The sequence below is a fragment of the Ogataea parapolymorpha genome, chromosome I (assembly GCF_000187245.1).
Source record: "Ogataea parapolymorpha DL-1 chromosome I, whole genome shotgun sequence".
Taxonomy (NCBI): Eukaryota; Fungi; Ascomycota; class Pichiomycetes; order Pichiales; family Pichiaceae; genus Ogataea; species Ogataea parapolymorpha.
Window position 1 is genome coordinate 832,758 of NC_027866.1, and position 17,686 is coordinate 850,443.

The following is a 17,686-nucleotide window of genomic DNA, read 5'->3' on the forward strand; positions in this document are numbered from 1 at the left end:
CGGGCTGGTGCTCGAAATGGCAGAGACGCGGGTCAGTATTGACATAATTTAACAAAAATACACCAGGACCCCCGCATAATTACCACCATCGCCAATGTCAGAAAACCAACAACCGCAAGAAGAGTTGTCCCTCCCGAAGGCAACCGTGCAGAAAATCATTTCGGAGGTGCTACCGTCTGAGTTCAGTTTCACGAAGGACGCGCGAGAAGCACTGATCGAGTGCTGCATTGAATTCCTCATGATTTTGTCCACTGAATCGAACGACATCGCCGACAAGGAGCTCAAGAAGACCATCTCGACAGACCATGTTCTCAAGGCAGTGACCGAGCTGGGATTTGTGGACTACATCCCGGTGCTTGAAAAGTGTCTAAGCGAGTTCAAGGAAAGTAACAAGTTCAAAGAGCGCAAGAACAGCAAGTTCCAGAATAGCGGGCTGTCCGAGGAAGAACTACTGAGACAGCAGGAAGAGCTCTTCCGCGCTAGTAGAAACCGTCTTCAGCAACAGAACGTCAAGGATGAGAGCGAGTAATGTATTCTAGTGGATAGATAGAGATGTACGATTATTGATCATATTTGCACAGCCGAATAATTATATATTTTTTTATTTACTTACTGATCAGGTCTTGGACAAACTGCTGCTTTTCAGGAGGCAGCAAGTCTTTCAGTCTCTGCTGTTCTCTAGAGACAAACGACTTAAATTCCTCCACCACATTGATTGGGTCCAGAGGCGAGTCCTTTGTGAGCTGGTCCAATTCTTCATCGTCGTCGTGCTCGCCAAATATTTCTCCGTCATATTCACCAGTCTCGACTAGTTGTGTGATTGCCATGTCACGTTTCATAAGCATGACGCGCTTCTCGATGGCAGCGGGCAGTTTCTCAAAGCACGCAATCAAGCGGTGCAAAATCACATCACTGTAGTTCGATAAAATGCCCGTGTCTGCCGTCAAGAGCGAAATCAAGGCCAGAATCTGCAACTTGAGATCGAAAACCGTAGAGAGCCTATTTTCGTTATTGAACCACAGCTCAATGAATTTCATGAACTGCTCACCGATCAGCTGCGACGTTTGCACGGGACGAACGAAGCAGCAAGAAATAAATATTTTCAGGAACGGCTTAAGGGTGTCCTGAAAGATGTCGTCATCGTTTGGATCAGCCTGCATTTTCGCAGCCGTCTGCAACACTGGTTGTAAAATTTGCGGCAGAACCGGCTCGATGTTTGGGCCAACCGACAAAATGACAGAAGAAAGCAGGTTGTAAACAAATTCCACAAGGCCAATATCCGACTCGTAGTCATCGGTCTCGAGCAACCTCAGGATGGCAGTAAGAAACTGCTGCAAATGCATGTCATTGGCGATGTCCGAATTTCTGAACCCGTGAATGCATACGGTCTCAAAATAAGGCTCGTAGTTGTCGTAGTATTCGAATCCGTAATTTTCAAATGAGTCCATCACACATTGGAAAATGTTCCACGATTCAGGGATCATCACCTTCAACGTGTAGTTTATGGACTCCAGAAGATCCATAATCTCCGTCAAGAAGATTGCAAGCCCGTTCTCCAGCACAAATCTGATAGCTGGCTCGATCGTCTTCATTAGTCCAAAAGTTATCTCCTTTTGAGACGTCATGGTGGTGATCATGGTGGTGAGCGTATTCAGGATCGACGCAGCCTGATACTCTTTATCCGTCTCCTCTGAGCTTTGTTTGTCACTATCCACGTTTTGCAACCTCAACAGCTCCTCTGCAATTCTCAAAAACTGCGTGTTCAGGTTGGAAGCCAGCTGCGTGGCAAACGGTTCGAGGTCCTTGGCAAACTTCGACACTACATCATCCATGATCTCGTTGATAAGCTCAAACTCAAAATTGTTGCTCATCTCAAGCAGCTCAGACATCACAAGAGATATTCTAGGAGACACCTCATTGGCAATTGGCTCGTAAGAGACTAGATACCGCAGAGCATCAGCAGCCTCGATTCGCAAGGGAAGCGGGCTGGTTTTCGCGAAACAGTTCATCACATTCTGGAATACGCTCGAAAGCAGCTGAATATCCTTGTAGTTATGTGTTGTGAGGGCGATTGTCTCGCAGGCCCTGGTCTGCAGCCACTTGTACTTGCTGTCCGAAAGCTGAGGCAGAATGAACGACTTTGTGATCTCGTCCAGCTGATCTCTCATTGGGCTGCTTGGTTTATTGAGCTTCATCCATACATTGCTGAGAAGTCTCAAACCGGCTTCAGTTTTGTGCGCAATCTGCTCGTCAGCCAGGTTTTGCTGCCTGCTCTGGAAAATCTCATTCAAAATGTTCATTACCACAACAACAGACTCCTCAAACCGCCTGTAAGTCAGCGCATACACAAACTCGTTGGCAGCAACGTCTGCAGTCTTGGAATCGTGGTTTATGTCATAGAACCTCCGAAGATACTCCTGAGGATCGTCCTCAAACAGCTCTACGGTCTCCTCAGACGCGCTCAGCATAGGGACGATCACGTGACGGATCAGCGGATCGAGCTGTTCTTTAATGGATCCCCAAATGCCGTCATACTGCAAGCATTCGCTGATGAATGCCACCAGGTGGTAGAGACACACCTCGCTAAGCCAATGCTCATTCTTTGACTGTGTCCATCTGCCAATGACGGACCAGTAGTGCTGGAGAATTGTGGGGAGAAAATGCGTAATCAGGTTCTGCTGCAGTGCTTGATTATTTTCATTAGTGCAGTGTCGCGTTCTCAGTCTATGGAGGTTTGCAAATGACCATTTTTGGCACTTGGGCACAGGGTGGCTCGACAGCTCAACAGCGTTGAGCTCCCGAAGACCCGAGTTGTCCAAATCGATGATCTGAAACATGTAGCCGCACCATTTGCTAAGCAGATTCAGGTCATTTGTGAAGTAATTTGGCATCTCAGTGTAAGTGCTGTACTTGTATATTTTCAGGACCAAATAAATCAGCTGAGCCACCTGGGTGTTGGACGGTATCTGGGCAATGTATGATTCTAGGAGTGTCTCGAGTGCAGGGAAAAACTTAGCCACAAGAGTGTTCATAAAAGTCCTGTTTTCTAGGGCATCAAAACGGTGGTATTTCGAGACCTGATAGATCAGAAGTAAGCTGGCATATACATAGTCGAAATTGTCTGAGTGCTCGCTGAGCATCTTTTGTGCCGATTCCAGAAGCTCCGTATCCCATGTAGACTCCAAACGAAGAATGTGCTCCATAGAGGAGGTAAGCTGTTTGAGAACAGCCTGGTTACCTGTGCAACTGAGAATTGCCGGGATCAGGTGGTATTTGATGCGCTCTTTCTCCTCGGGCTTGATACGGTGTGCTAACAGTTGCTCCGGAGAACGCTCCGAGATGAACCACGAGTTGCGGATCCGGTTCTTAACGAAGGTGATGGCGACAAGCCGGATATGAGACGGCAACGATTGTTCGGTAGCGATCTCCAGACAGTCTGCAAGAACGCCTGTCTCAGACAAAGCTTCCACCAGGCTCCGTTCAGATGAGCTCCGTAAGGCATTGTCGGGAGACAGGGTATTCAGGAGGTGTTGTAGGAGCTCCTCTTTATTCATGATGAAAATGTTGGTTTACAAAAATTAAAGAAAAAATAGTGTTACTTAATCCACATATCTTCGTAGAAACCAATAGACCTGTCGCTCAATTGGTAGCTGAGACATATCCCATCGATGTAGACGAGATATAAGACGTACCTTCCTTGCGCTATTCTTCTGCAATCAATGCCAATGAGCGTCCGCACGCCAAAATCGCCACTCAGGCACAGCCGCTCGTAGTTCGGAACCACATACTCCTGGCGCATTCCATAGATGCCCCGGAACGTAGTCAAACGGAATACTGACACTAAACCTGACTGAGATCCCACCACGTAGCAATTGAGCTCAGGGATCAAAAATCCTAGAGACAGCCGGTTGGAATGGAGCCAATCCTCGTTGAATGGTTTGAACTGAAATACCTTGGGCACTGTCGCGTTGCAGATAAGCTTATTCACGCGGAAAAGCCCCATGCGCAACGCTGTGGACACAACCAGAAACTTGTCGGTAAATTGAGGAGTTCTGATCTGCGGCTCCCAATATTTTTTGGAATTCATCGATATGTGTGATTTCTGCTTTGAGCGCTGTTTCGATATGTAATAATCATCATACACCTTTTTAATGCGTCGGTAATTATCTGACAACGACGTAAAAGGCTTCTGTTGCGAAATGAGACTCAGGTGGTCGAGAGTCACAGTTGGAATAAAAAAGTTGTGGAAGCTGGCAGAGATACCGATGTGGCTGGAATAGCACTCGTCAGACTCGCAGTCGAGCACTTTGCTCTCGTTAAGCATCTTGTTCAAAACCATTTTCTGCTGGTCAATCCATGGATCGCCTGTCATCAGTTCCAGGGAGTCGACCTTCTTGAAACAACTAGAATCCACGTACTTGGTAATCCAGACATTGTCTCCTAGTAATGCTCGACTGATAATGTACGGACGGCGGAACCGAACCCTGGCAAGCCTATCTCCATTTTCTTTATTATACGGTCCCTCGTACACCACCATCGGGAATTTAAAGATAACCAATTCTCCGCTGATGGAAGCTCCGCTAACATAAACTTCGTCCTCTCCTTTTATGAAACTGACAGAAGGAACGTTGTGCAATATCTGGTGTGTTTGGACATGAAAATCATTTCCGCATTCATCGATATAGTGTAACTGAATGCTTTGGCTGTTGTCAGAAACCACGACCATATTCTGGTACATGTCCAGGCCCCAGACCGAGGACGATGCACTGAATTGATAATCAGGGGTCTCTCCCATATTGGGTATCCCTTTGTCCTGACAGCTCTTGACTAATCTCTCCACATTGTATAAAAGCACTCTGCCGTCGTCACAGCAGAGGCCGAGAGTTTCTTGCTCTTTGAGCTGCCCGATCACCATGTAATTAATTGTATGAGGAAAATGCGGTCTGGTTGCGCTCTGGCGATGAGCCTCTGTTGTGACAGAAGGATGTGTATAAAATAGCAGCCGAGGTAGTTTATCTGGCTGGAATTTGTCCTTTTTGTGAGTAAACCCATAAACGCACGCTCCGACAGCAACGAATAAAAGATCATGTCTGGCGGAACAGCATACAATGTTGTTCTTGTACTTATCCGGTCTGCCAAAATCAAGCTTTGTAAATCCGTGAAACTCAATGTCTAGCGAGTCTTTAAACTTCTGGGCCGGTTGCGATCTCAAAGGAAATTCCAGCGAGTCTATTTTGGCAAAGTCTTGAATGAGCTCTATCTCCCCGTCACTGTGATGGTTTTCAAAGTTTTTGAACGTGTCGTTGGAATTTATGGGACACGGATGTTTGCATGCGTCCTGGCTGACATACTCATAGCCCCCGATCATGGCATGCTCGTAGTAGTTCTCGCTGATATAAATAGTGTTGCTCTCACCGGAGCTGCGTATTCTGCGGTCTAACAGTGTGTCGGCTTCGTAATCTCCATCCTGAGGAGGGAAGGAGAGCTGATTCTCCGTGTAAAACAAGTCCTGGTCCTGTAAACTTGACTCCGTAACCACTAACGGCTGTAAAGCATTGTCTTCCAAGTCTGTGTCAAAGCGGTCGTCATCGTACCCATCACTCATATCGCTAGAGTCAGGAAACAAATTATAGCGCTCGCTGTTTCCCGCCACTGATCCTCTGGTGCTGGAGCCACTGGTTCGGTTAATAACCTTGCTTCTAACGCCACACAGGGCCAGGAATCGTTCGAACCGTCGTTGGTGGTCAAAGTCCTGTAAACGGACTTCCCGAAGGTCCTCCCGAACGGAGCCCTCATCATCACTTATTCCATGTGCTGCCGACTGCTGTGGCGTAGCATACATGGAGTCCAATATTTCGTGATCTCTTCGTCTTTCTACCTCAATTATATCTCCTAAATCCAATTCCCCCATAATTATTTTTAGGTCGATCGACCCAGATAAGATTACAAGCTATTATTTCATACTATACATTATTAATCCCCTCGTTCCCTATATTCCTGACCTCTTGCTGGAGACCTTTCTCGTGGCATGGCGATGTCATCCTTTTTGACAACAGGAACATAACTAGTCTCATGTCTATAAGCGCGGTTTTGCTGAGCTGGCGATGGCTTGGCCCCTAGGCCTAAGTATGGCGGTCTGGGCTTTGAAACAGGCGTTTTCGATCGAGTTCCGGAACCCTTCCAGCCCATTCCCCGCAGCATTGCTTCGCCAAACTTTTCCACAGGCATTTTCTCGTAACTTTTCAAAGTAGGGACCTCGCCGTCCTGGCTCTCGATCGATTTGGGCGCCAGCAGTCGCGAGCCGATTGTTTGCGGTCTTTCGGTTTCCATTTTGTTCAGGCCATAATGTAGCTCTTTGTTGTCCTGCTCTGTTCGCTCTCTCCGTCGTGCTTCCCAGCCATCTTGTTTTATAACGGGCTTGATTACTAGGGGCTCATCTTTCTTATGCTGTATATCGTCAACGTTGCGGATCTCTACCTTTGTGTCCTTCTTCTCCTCGTCCTCAAATAGCTCGCTCCGTTTCAACGATGCGGACTTCTTCTTAAGCGAGAACCCCACCTTGGACGCGGGCTTTTTCGTGGAGAAGTTCATAATGGAAATAAAAAATAATTAGTCCCATGCTGATCTTGCGAAGAATTCATCCCTCGCAAAACCCGCTCGCTTTCCTTCGTCGGCTTTCCAGCAAGCCAGATAAGTTTCCCTCAGATGGACAACAGGCAGAACGAATAAACAAACAGACAGCCAAACTGATCAATGACATAGAATCCAAAAGCCCTGAAAACAATGGGTCTGCCCTCAAGGATTACATCAATGCTGTCATTGGAAGCGAGAACTTCAAAGAGCTTAAGGCTGAGTTTGCACGTTTCCACTCCGAGCGAGCCAAATTAGCAAAAGAATACCACAGCTCTTTTAGCGACAAGCTCGACCGAACTGCCGCAGAGCTTAGAAAGAGTGCTACGATAGCCTCCAAACTCATGAACGACTTGACAGGATACACAAAGATCAACAAACTGAAGGAGAAGATAGTGGAAAACGAACAGAAGATGAGAGATTTAAGAGCCTTGATCAGCGAAAGCAAGCAGAATTATGCACGTGCTCTTGAAGAACAGACATCAGCACAGAAACATATCAACGAGCTTCTTGAACGGAAACACAGCTGGAGTTCTCAGGATCTCGAGAAATTTACGAATCTCTACAGAAACGGCCATGAATTGGAGCGCCGCGTGGAAGCGAACTTTAACAAAGTGGCAGAATTGGAGGCCAAGGAGAACGATTTGCACAATGAATTGATTCAGAGCATTATGGAGAGGTATCACGAAGAGCAGGTGTGGTCCGACAAGATTCGACAGTTTTCTACGTGGGGTACCATCTTCATCGTGTGTGTAAACTTGTTGCTGATGCTTTTAGTGCAGCTGTTATTCGAGCCTTGGAAAAGATATAGACTTCTGAGCTCTTTCGAATCGAAAGTTAAAGAGCTTTTTGAGACCCAGGGACTAGAGAACTGGGACAAACTGAAATCTGGATTGCAGAACATCGAGCGCAGACTCGACAAGTTCGAGCATGTTGAAGGCATACTACCTGCCGATTTCTCTTGGAGTAGCATAAGACAGTGGGCCACCAAGCTGAGACTTATCTTTTTCAGCGACAAATTCTACAAGCTTGATGTGTCGTCGGTGGAATTGACTGCATTCTGTGGCGCAATCAGCTCTATCTTCCTCATCCTAGGCATGGTTCTGTCTAGACTTCTCTTATAGACATATGGCGTCTATCGACGCGTCGACAATAAAATACTCCTTACACCGAGCAAGAGCTAAAACGAACAAAAAGTTTTGGATAAATCAGTTTGCCACCGGTTAGAGCGTAACAAAAACTTGAATCTCCTTATAACAATAAACATACTAGCATGGAAGAAATTGGTATCTACCCAACACACACGCCTGGTATTGGTCAGCCTGTCGAAAGTATAAACTCGAATGCCAATGGTAATGCCAATAAGAATAGCACAGACGTTTATTTAAAACTGAAGAAGCTGGAGAAGGAATTGCAACTTCTGATGTTGCAAGAAGACTACATTAAAGACGAACAGCGCCACCTAAAGCGAGAACTGATCAGAGCACAGGAAGAAGTGAAGAAAATTCAGAGTGTTCCTCTTGTCATTGGACAGTTCTTGGAACCTATTGATCAGCACACAGGTATTGTTTCGTCGACTACGGGCTCCAATTACGTGGTTAGAATTTTGTCGACGTTGGACAGAGAGCTTTTGAAGCCTTCAGCCTCTGTTGCGCTCCACCGTCATTCTAATGCCCTTGTGGACATTTTACCACCAGAGGCAGACTCCTCGATATCGATAGTGGGAGAAAACGAAAAACCAGATGTCACATACAACGACGTGGGAGGATTAGACATGCAAAAACAAGAAATCAGAGAGGCTGTGGAGTTGCCTCTCACGCAAGCAGATCTGTACAAGCAGATTGGTATAGATCCTCCTCGAGGTGTCCTTCTGTATGGTCCCCCAGGTACAGGTAAGACAATGCTGGTCAAGGCCGTTGCCAACAGCTCTACCGCTTCATTCATTAGAGTCAACGGCTCGGAGTTTGTGCAAAAGTATCTTGGAGAAGGCCCTAGAATGGTGAGAGACGTTTTCAGACTGGCCAGGGAAAACTCGCCATCTATTATTTTCATCGACGAAATTGACGCAATTGCCACAAAGAGATTCGATGCCCAGACCGGTGCCGACAGAGAGGTGCAAAGAATCTTGATAGAGCTTCTCACGCAGATGGATGGATTTGACCAATCCACCAATGTTAAGGTCATCATGGCCACTAATAGACCAGATACGCTGGACCCGGCTCTTTTGAGACCTGGAAGATTGGACAGAAAGATTGAGTTCCCCTCGCTAAGAGACAGAAGAGAGAGGAGATTGATTTTCAGTACAATTGCAGCCAAGATGTCGCTTTCCCCAGAGGTGGATCTGGATTCGTTAATTATGAGAAATGAGCCACTGAGTGGAGCTATCATCGCTGCCATTATGCAAGAAGCTGGTCTCCGTGCAGTGAGAAAGAACAGGTATGTTATCTTACAGAGCGATTTGGAAGAAGCGTACACGGCACAAGTGAAGACAGGAAATGAAGTCGATAAGTTTGAGTTCTATAAATAAGCAGTGAAATTGAAGATTCCGATGCCTGGTTTGAAGGCTTCCCATCCGTATTTATCAAATTCAGAATGATCCATACTATAATGCCACTTATAGCTCCAAATCTGACGATAATGGAGACTAGTGTTCTTGAAATTAAGCATGGCGTTCTGTGGGGCTATGAGAAGTACATGTCCGTTAGATTCTGTAATGTCCGCTAGCAATGGCTCGAGGGACTCGTATTCAAAACCCATGCAGTCTATCACAAATGGAGATGTCGCATTTCTTGCTCTATTTTCAAATTCCGGCTCATCTTTGTTAATATATGATAACGAATCATTTTGTAGAAACCATGTTGGCGGCTTGTATGTTCTCCAGAACACAGAGTTCCCTGAGTGATGTTGCAGCTCTTGCATAGCTGGAACGACGCCTCCCTGATGCAATTTTCCCATGAAAACCAGCATAACTAGGTTAAATGGAATCCAAAGCATCAACAACACTTTCTTGATTGTGGACCGCGATATGTCGACGCAGCTGGCCCATAATGGCACCATAGGAATGAGAAAACGAAGCTCTTGGTGCGGAACAAGGCTCAATACTATCATCCCCGATGCCACTGTCAAGAACGACGTAGACTTGATGTTTTTTGTCGTGAATGGAAACGCTAGGAATATCAGCGGGCCAAACATGGTTGGATAGTTCACCAGTATGTGTTGGTAGTATGGATGCAAACCGTGTTGTGCCAGATTAGAGATCTTGCTGTTGTATAGTAGATTATTCAGCGGCGTTATTGTGGAGGTATTAATGGAGCCTGTAAAGTAATAAGAGTCTGCGGCGATGAATACGAGACTGAAAAAGACGAAGCTTTGGATGGCCAACAGTGATTGAAGCTTGTTTTGAAGGCCATACTTAAGGACGAATATAGACGGAAGAATCAGCCAGGCGACAAACGTGACTCTGTTGAATATTCCAAAAGAGACCAAAAATCCTAGAAAGAGAAGCTGGTACGAAGAGATCCTCTTCTTTTTGGTCTCCAATGCCTTTCTCATGTCATTAATGATCCAAACGGTAAACAAAAGAACGCAGGTTTCGATACTGTTGGAGAATGTGTGTGACTGATACACTAGAGTAACGTAGCTCGTGTCGGCCAGCAACAAGGCCGTAGAAAAGTCTTTTCTGCGAAGATGCAATTTGCGTAGCGTGACTTGGACGGCAATCAATGTCATGAGCGAGTAAATCAGTTTTACTAGCTTGTAGGATCCGATTGGCGACTCTCCAAGGTTCTGAACGACTAGTTGGATCCATTTAATTGGCACGATCGAGCGACATGCGTGTTGGAACTCCCACGGGACATTGTCATTGAACAACGGCTGAAAGGTCTGGAAAAACTCGTCCGGATGGATGTAAGAGAGCCAGGAAACGGACTCTAGCCGGAGAAACAAAGAAAGAATGTGAAACGACCACCAAACTGTCTCCCAGTTCCAGTGCCAAATCATAGGTGCGAATAATTTTTTATGACTAAAACATTTATATAACCTTGTATCTCTTTGTTTGACCTATTACAGTAAGTTACCTAACAGTCGACCAACTCGACAGCCTTCAAGTGGACCTTATTACATTGGCCTCCAATCGACTGGTCGTACAAGTTGTAGAAGGTGCCCGACAGACACTGGTAGAATATGGTGTCGTTACCAATGGCCAGGTATCCGTCTGGGGAAATGGACCATCCGTCAGCATAGATGGCACCAGCTTGTGGTGGAGGACCGTCGAATTGGAATTGTCTGTTAGCAACGATAGAGCCAATTCTTCCCTCCGAGTCATACAGGATACCGTCCTTCAAAGTCATGGCCAGAGCACCCTCCTTCTTACAGGACACAGAGGTGACGTAGTCTCCAGTTGCAGTGGATGAGGAAGCGGTGGAGGTCTTCGAAGAAGCGGTGGAAGATGCCTGGATTTGACCGTCGGAGATCTGGGAGATCACACCGCTGGTGGTGGCAGAAGAGGCCTTGGTGCTGGTGGTAGCTTGGATCTGGCCGTCAGTGATCTGAGACACAACGTCAGCAGCAGTGGAAGTGGATGACGACTTGCTGGTGGCTTGGATCTGACCATCGCCGATTTGGGTAACAACGTCAGCAGCAGTGCTCTTGGAAGAAGTGGAGGTGGTAGCTTGGATTTGACCGTCGCCAATTTGAGTGACAACAGCTGCGGCAGTCTTCTTGGAGCTCGATGAAGAAGAGGTGGTGGTGGCAGTGGTGGCTTGGATTTGACCGTCCGTGATTTGCGACACAACAGCTGCGGCAGTAGAAGTAGAGGATTTGGAGGTTTCTTTCTCGGTGTTCGTGGTAGCCTGAATTTGACCATCACCAATTTGAGAAACAACCTGTCTTTTCTCAACGTTGAGAGAGGCGGAAACCGAGGAACTGGTCTCTAGTGGTTCAACAGCAATACCGAAAGTAGCCGAGTAGCTAGTCAGAGCACCATCCAGGGTGTAGGATGGGGTCATGGTAGTCCAGTAGGTAGAGCCAACATAGGCAGCGAATGCGTTGGAGGCCAAACTGATGGCAGCGAGCGAGGATGTGAACTTCATAGTGCTAGCGAGTTGACTGAGAAAAGCCCGAGTAAATCTCGCGTTTATATATACCTCGGCTGTCAATTTCGCTAAATTTAGTAATGGCTTTGCAAAGGAGTGTGCATGCTTGGCTGAAACTCCTTTAAAATTGTTTCGGAACCATTTTATGAAATGGACTTAAAAACGCGTAGATAGAGACAGCAGGAGCCTGCAATCACAGTCAATGACCTACTTATGCTGGCTTTTCCGTCTGTTGAAGCTCTGTGTGCCACTACGGCCTCCATTTTTTCTACCATTTTTCGCGTTTGTTGTTGTATTATTGAATGCATCCCCGAGGACGCGTTTAATTTTTTCATATTATTTTGAAAGGAGAATGCGGTGTGAAGGTGCGAACAACAATAAACACCACCGTACCTATTCCTTCGATTGACGCGTGCTAACGCTTTGACGCGTGCATCATCAGTAATAGTGGAATCTACACGCTGGAACGCCTATAACTATAACAAACTAGGAAATATAACACATGATTTCAGTCGAGCCACTTTTCCCTGTCGTTTCTCTTTATGCCTTTCTCGTACATCGAGTACGCGGCTGGGAACAACCCTGTTTTACTCATGATTATTGTTCTTGAAGGAGTGAGTTTCGCTTTAAGCAAATTTGCATCTATCAGCGACATCAACAATGTTTCGACGAACGTCTCATCTAGACCCTTATTGAGAACTGTGTAAAACCATTCATCTCTTGCAGCAAACTCGTTCTTCATTGCTTCTGGGCTCAGTGACACTTCTAGTGCCTTCCGTACAGACTCGAAACTCAGCCCCCCCTGTAGCTTGTACGTTCTTAGCACGAGATTTCTGAGCACCAAAATCCTTACCCGTTGCAGGAATCCTACTAATATTCCGAGTTTAATGAAATATTCTTGCTTTTCTGCTACCATTTTCGAAAATCCAAATAAATCTCCATTTTTGTAGCACTGGATCAATGGACGATACAATTGTAAAAGTTCATGGTTTCCCAGCTGAGCCTCCAAATACTGCAAGTTGGGACATTTTCCCACTAGCAGTCCCGACGGCAGCAAATACTTGAGAATCAGCAGTATATTCTTCAACGGGGCCTGTTGGTGACAATTTTTGAAGCACCAATAAAAATGGTGGTATGCGACATAGTAGTTGCTCTGGAGCAGGTGGAATTTGCCCAGCACAAATCTATATTGTATTAGTTGCTTGCGCGAGATGAGGCTCTTATCGAGTGCCAGAATGTTGATGTTGGAGAAAACGTTGTTGCACAGCATCACAGAGTCTATGTACATGTAGGTCTGGCAAAGTGTAATGCTGAGAAACATTAAAATCGAGATTTTGTACCTCTTGGAGGGAATATTCAGCTCTGGATCGTTTCTTATGTTGTTCAGACTTTTCAGCAGCAACGTCGTCATGTATGATAAGCGAGGATAGTCGTTGGTCCGTCCATTGATACTCATTAGCTTCTCGTCCACCAATTTGGCGAGGCGGACAATGCTAGTGGTCGATTCTTGCACCAGTCTCAACAGTTTGGCGTTCTGGGTGTTATTGAGTGCAACGCTCAAGCTCTCGTAAAATTTAATGAGAAGGTCTATCGATTTTTGCAGCGACCATGGATCAAAGTCGCGGACAAAGATGAGGTAGCTTTGAACGAGTGTTTCGAATGACGGCCAGTCTCCGCCGAAGAATGAAGCCTTCTCTATCTCACTCATGATGTGGCTGTTCGAGTAGTTTTGTAAATTCTTCTGCAATGGAGCAAGATGTTGCGTAGTAGGGTTCACTGAGAGTGCAATGTGTAGCGTATCTGTTTGAATGGCATCTTGAACCAATTGTAAATAATCAGCGAGCGACATGCACCAGATAGATAAATGATCAATCTTGAATTATTTTTTTATATGATTTTTTTTGGCTCCAATGAGGAACGTAAATCAGAAGATGTTCCTAAGATAGGACATGATCCATCTAGGATAGTTCTGCGCAAACTTCCTGCTGACATTGATTATGACCGCTTTGTTGATAAAATAGCCACTTTGAAAGGAGTCAAGTCCTACTATTTTATCCAAGGTAGAGTTCCGAGCGACCCCAATGAAACTCCCGTTCACTCACGGGCGTATCTCCAAATGGAAAGCACAGAGCACAGCAAGTCTGCTGTCCGCCAACTTCGGAATTCCAGTCGGTCAGTCGATTTTTTTCCGTTTGCAAGCTCAGATATACAGAAGGCTCTAAACGAATCTGTTCCTGCACCCTTTATTGCAGGGCATCGAAAAAGCAGAACTAAGCTGGAGGAATCACCATTATTTCTGAACTATATGAAGATGGCTGCAGGTGAGATCACTGAAGAGGAGTTCCAGAAGCCCTATTTGGCAAAGCCTAAAAGGAAGAAAGCACCCAAACAGGCTCACAGCCCATCTGCTGAACGACGAGATGAAGCGACGGAAAAAAAGACCGACGCGTCGAAAAAAAAGAAGGAGAAAAAGGAGAACTTAAAGAAGGAGAAAGAGAAGAATACAAGCGCACAGCAGAAACAAAAGAAAGTTAAGGCTAAGAAATCCAAATCTAATAAAAAAACTGGTGGACAAAACAAAAGCGCCCAGGCCGAACCGTCAACCAAGGTCCAGATCACATAAACGGGTAATCGTCCAAATCTTTTGATTTCCCAAATGACCAATCAAGACAGCCAGTACAAGACAATTGAGGCCACAATCAAATGGCTGCAAGAGTACAAGTCGCTGGCGGTTTTGTCGAGACCGCGAATCACCGAGTTTCTAGATCCGAAATTTGTCAACGAAGCGGTTGAGTGTATCATCGGTGAGCGGCCCATCGAAACAAGCGCAATCGATGACAACACCCAATATTTCAAAGTATTAGCTGACTTTCTAGCAGACATGTTCGTTGGCACTGAGGTGGTAGAAGCGCACATACAAGCTATGGATTCTTCGTTATTGGACAGGTACGTGAAGGGGGAGACAAAGTGGGAGTTTGTGGAAGACTTGGCTTTGACCGAAGCTATCTACCATTACTGTTGCTTACTATTGGTTAGTAGTGTTCGAGGAAAACGAATGGCGTGGGCGATGACCAATATTAATTACCTGCCGTTGGAGTATAAAAAGGTGCTGGAGAAGTTCAGTCTAATTGCGGACAAGCAGTCTGAATTCGAAGGATTCGAGGAAAATTCGGACAATGCAGAACTGGAAGAAGCCTTACGAGAGAAGGAGGAACAAGCCCAATTTCTCCAATCACAGCTGAATGAACTACACGAAACGAGCCAACTTAAAGAGCAGCAGCTGCTTACCGAGCTGGAAAGTAAAGAGGAAAAATTGAAAGCTTACGATCAATTGGTGGCTAAATTAAAGATACAAAATGAACAGTTTCATCATAACTTCATGGATACGTCTGTTGATTCTACACTCAACAAACACTCGAAACTGGAGATGATTTCATTCGAAAATAAAGTTTTAGAACACTTTATTTCCATATTGGCAAAAGCGGCAGATTAGAATAATGCATCCAATGTACAGCACACGCACATTGCAGCCAAGCATGCCATCAGACAGTCGCCTCCGCCACTACTTTGGTTTTGCTGCTGAGCATACATCGGCTGCTGCTGATAATATGGTTGCTGCTGGTAGTATGGTTGCTGCTGGCCATACATCGGCTGTTGCTGCTGCTGCTGGTAATACGGTTGTTGCTGCTGATAGTACGGCTGACTTCCGGAAAACATGCCTCTTTCCTCCGTAGTCTGCTCAACGTAACCTTGAGGCTGTGCGCTGTATGTAGTGGTCCCCGAATTGTAATATTCTGCTGCAGCGCCTTTACTTGCGGGCGGAGGGCCGGATGGTGGCTGGGTAATGTTAGTGTCAAGGTCTGGTCGTACTTACTTTATATTCAGACATGTTCAACTAAGACAAATCAACTGCAGGTAATTATACTTCCGAAGATTCTTGAAGTGGAATATACCAGAGTGCATATCCTGCACCGCCACGTGGCGTCTGTGGCTGTGCCTGTTATTTTCGGATGACGGTAGCGGACGGAAGTCATGTTGCGCAGCAAGGTGGCAAGATGGCGCAGCCCGGCTTTGCGAGAGCAAGCAAAAAAACGCTACGTTGATGTCAACATTCAACATTTTGCAGTTATCTCAACGGTCTGGATCTTGTAGTACCTGACGTCTGTTGCGGGTGTAGAGGTGTAAAAGATTTATTTGTTTAGAAAAACACCATTCTTAGGCAAAACATAGACAGGGTCGCAATACAGTTCGAAACTGCATTCGTGACGGAATTTAGTGTCTGGCGCAGTTTGAGAAGGTAATTGGACGCGTTTTGCATACAGCGCGTCACTACAATCCATGGACATAGATCAACGAAAACAATACACGCGAAAAGACCTGGATCAGGACGAGGAATTCTGGCTACAGCAGGACTCTCTGGCCATAGATCTACGGCAGATGCCGCCTGCACGACGGAGTTTTTTGCCGGACGAGATGTCTAATAGCTCGTCACAAGCATCTTCGACCGTGATACATGCAAGCTACCAGGGGGAAGCAAAGCGTACCGTTGAAGATCTGAAACAAGCAGTTTCTGGTACCTTGAATACAGACCAGATGTTTGCAGATACATTGAAGGCTCTACAGAATGAATGTGGCACCTTGAGCGATGATGCGGAAGAGGTGGCGGAAGGCGAGGAGAATCTGCCAGAAGAAGATGATTATAGTGATTACATGGAGGGAATGTTGCCATCGCCACCTTCTTCTCCTCCACGAGAACTTGACCCTGACAAGTTATACGCGCTATACGACTTCAGTGGGCCCGATCCATCGCACCTGGAACTGTCAAAAGACGACTCCGTGCTTTTGCTTAATGATTCCGATAGTTACTGGTGGCTGGTGAAACGAAGTTCCACTAATCAAGTTGGATTTGCGCCCGCGGAAGTGCTGGAGACGTTCGAGGAGCGTCTTGCAAGGCTGAATTGCTGGAAAAACGAGGTCATTGAAAGAGAGGATACGACGTGCTTGTCGGTTGACGATTTGAAAGAGTTTGAGCTGAACTCACAAAAAGTTTATTCTGGGTCCAACTTGACACTATACGAGAACCAGAATGATAGCAGCAAGAGTGATAACTCACTACTGGGTCGCAAAAGCTCGCTCAAACGTAGTAAGTCGTCGATGCGCAAAACCGTGTCCTTCGTTCCTGAGGTTCTTTCTGAGCTGAAAGAAGTCGACGACACTAGGTCCGAGCCTGGGAGTGACACGCAGCCTCAGTCTGTCCCCTTGACAGTCAACAAACGAGTCAGCAACTCTAATTTCTTGGTGAAAAACCTCGATGACTACCAAGAACATCGCAGGTTTTCGTTCCAAGAGAAAAGTCATGACGATGTGGAAGACGACGAAACAAGTATATCATCGGTTGACTCTGGCTCCTACGAAGATTTCAACGATGATAAACAGTTAGATCAGGAAGAGCGTACCGAGTCTGGTGCTTCCATTTCACCTACTGCCTCGATGACAGAGATTGATAATTCTAATACTACAATTGACGAGACCGCGCAGCCGACAGCTAAACAGTTCAGAACGCTGTCATTCCAGGAGCAGCGAACACTTTTCCTGGAAAAGAAAGATAGCAAGCTATCTCAGAGAGAGGCTTCCAATGACTCTACAGCATCAAGCTTATCGCAACGCAAAAACATGTCAAGTGTTTCTTCCGATTCCTTGACACCGCAAGCATCCCAGACTGATCTTCTCAGACACAAAACATTGCATCCTGTGGCTGGTGAGCTGTTCAATCCTCTTTTCGACCAACTGGAGGTGCTGGAAAAGATGCTGAACGATTTTATAATTACTGATTGAGCTCGATATAAGTTAAGTACGAGTAATTACACATCTTTACACAGGCCTTAAAAAAATTCCAAAAATTTTTTTAACCATTAAGAACAAGTGCTGATTTACTGAAGACTTAACGGAGGAAAGATACAGAT

At 45.9% G+C, this 17,686-nt stretch overlaps 12 protein-coding genes across 12 annotated transcripts; 6 read left to right on the plus strand and 6 right to left on the minus strand.

Annotated features, from left to right (window-relative positions):
- Positions 1 to 94: 94 nt before the first annotated feature.
- HPODL_02315 (Subunit of a heterodimeric NC2 transcription regulator complex with Bur6p) lies at positions 95 to 529 on the plus strand (the record flags this gene model as incomplete). The annotated part of the gene is made up of 1 exon (XM_014081943.1): positions 95 to 529. The coding sequence occupies one exon, from the start codon at positions 95 to 97 to the stop codon at positions 527 to 529; it is 435 nt and encodes a 144-aa protein (XP_013937418.1).
- Positions 530 to 605: 76 nt separating this feature from the next.
- On the minus strand, positions 606 to 3,554 carry HPODL_02316 (uncharacterized protein; the record flags this gene model as incomplete). Its single annotated transcript, XM_014081944.1, has 1 exon — positions 606 to 3,554. One exon carries the CDS (start codon positions 3,552 to 3,554, stop codon positions 606 to 608), a length of 2,949 nt encoding a protein of 982 aa, XP_013937419.1.
- A 41-nt stretch (positions 3,555 to 3,595) lies between these two features.
- HPODL_02317 (uncharacterized protein) lies at positions 3,596 to 5,911 on the minus strand (the record flags this gene model as incomplete). The annotated part of the gene is made up of 1 exon (XM_014081945.1): positions 3,596 to 5,911. One exon carries the CDS (start codon positions 5,909 to 5,911, stop codon positions 3,596 to 3,598), a length of 2,316 nt encoding a protein of 771 aa, XP_013937420.1.
- A 62-nt stretch (positions 5,912 to 5,973) lies between these two features.
- Positions 5,974 to 6,591, minus strand: HPODL_02318 (uncharacterized protein; the record flags this gene model as incomplete). The annotated part of the gene is made up of 1 exon (XM_014081946.1): positions 5,974 to 6,591. One exon carries the CDS (start codon positions 6,589 to 6,591, stop codon positions 5,974 to 5,976), a length of 618 nt encoding a protein of 205 aa, XP_013937421.1.
- Positions 6,592 to 6,746: 155 nt separating this feature from the next.
- Positions 6,747 to 7,754, plus strand: HPODL_02319 (Conserved hypothetical membrane protein; the record flags this gene model as incomplete). The annotated part of the gene is made up of 1 exon (XM_014081947.1): positions 6,747 to 7,754. One exon carries the CDS (start codon positions 6,747 to 6,749, stop codon positions 7,752 to 7,754), a length of 1,008 nt encoding a protein of 335 aa, XP_013937422.1.
- A 149-nt stretch (positions 7,755 to 7,903) lies between these two features.
- Positions 7,904 to 9,157, plus strand: HPODL_02320 (putative proteasome regulatory particle subunit Rpt3; the record flags this gene model as incomplete). Its single annotated transcript, XM_014081948.1, has 1 exon — positions 7,904 to 9,157. The coding sequence occupies one exon, from the start codon at positions 7,904 to 7,906 to the stop codon at positions 9,155 to 9,157; it is 1,254 nt and encodes a 417-aa protein (XP_013937423.1).
- Positions 9,148 to 10,629, minus strand: HPODL_02321 (putative membrane protein; the record flags this gene model as incomplete). The annotated part of the gene is made up of 1 exon (XM_014081949.1): positions 9,148 to 10,629. The coding sequence occupies one exon, from the start codon at positions 10,627 to 10,629 to the stop codon at positions 9,148 to 9,150; it is 1,482 nt and encodes a 493-aa protein (XP_013937424.1).
- Positions 10,630 to 10,706: 77 nt separating this feature from the next.
- On the minus strand, positions 10,707 to 11,720 carry HPODL_02322 (Cell wall mannoprotein PIR1; the record flags this gene model as incomplete). Its single annotated transcript, XM_014081950.1, has 1 exon — positions 10,707 to 11,720. One exon carries the CDS (start codon positions 11,718 to 11,720, stop codon positions 10,707 to 10,709), a length of 1,014 nt encoding a protein of 337 aa, XP_013937425.1.
- A 511-nt stretch (positions 11,721 to 12,231) lies between these two features.
- Positions 12,232 to 13,572, minus strand: HPODL_02323 (Nuclear pore-associated protein, forms a complex with Sac3p; the record flags this gene model as incomplete). The annotated part of the gene is made up of 1 exon (XM_014081951.1): positions 12,232 to 13,572. One exon carries the CDS (start codon positions 13,570 to 13,572, stop codon positions 12,232 to 12,234), a length of 1,341 nt encoding a protein of 446 aa, XP_013937426.1.
- Positions 13,573 to 13,614: 42 nt separating this feature from the next.
- HPODL_02324 (uncharacterized protein) lies at positions 13,615 to 14,346 on the plus strand (the record flags this gene model as incomplete). The annotated part of the gene is made up of 1 exon (XM_014081952.1): positions 13,615 to 14,346. The coding sequence occupies one exon, from the start codon at positions 13,615 to 13,617 to the stop codon at positions 14,344 to 14,346; it is 732 nt and encodes a 243-aa protein (XP_013937427.1).
- A 33-nt stretch (positions 14,347 to 14,379) lies between these two features.
- On the plus strand, positions 14,380 to 15,216 carry HPODL_02325 (uncharacterized protein; the record flags this gene model as incomplete). The annotated part of the gene is made up of 1 exon (XM_014081953.1): positions 14,380 to 15,216. One exon carries the CDS (start codon positions 14,380 to 14,382, stop codon positions 15,214 to 15,216), a length of 837 nt encoding a protein of 278 aa, XP_013937428.1.
- An 845-nt stretch (positions 15,217 to 16,061) lies between these two features.
- On the plus strand, positions 16,062 to 17,558 carry HPODL_02326 (uncharacterized protein; the record flags this gene model as incomplete). The annotated part of the gene is made up of 1 exon (XM_014081954.1): positions 16,062 to 17,558. The coding sequence occupies one exon, from the start codon at positions 16,062 to 16,064 to the stop codon at positions 17,556 to 17,558; it is 1,497 nt and encodes a 498-aa protein (XP_013937429.1).
- Between the last annotated feature and the right edge of the window lie 128 nt (positions 17,559 to 17,686).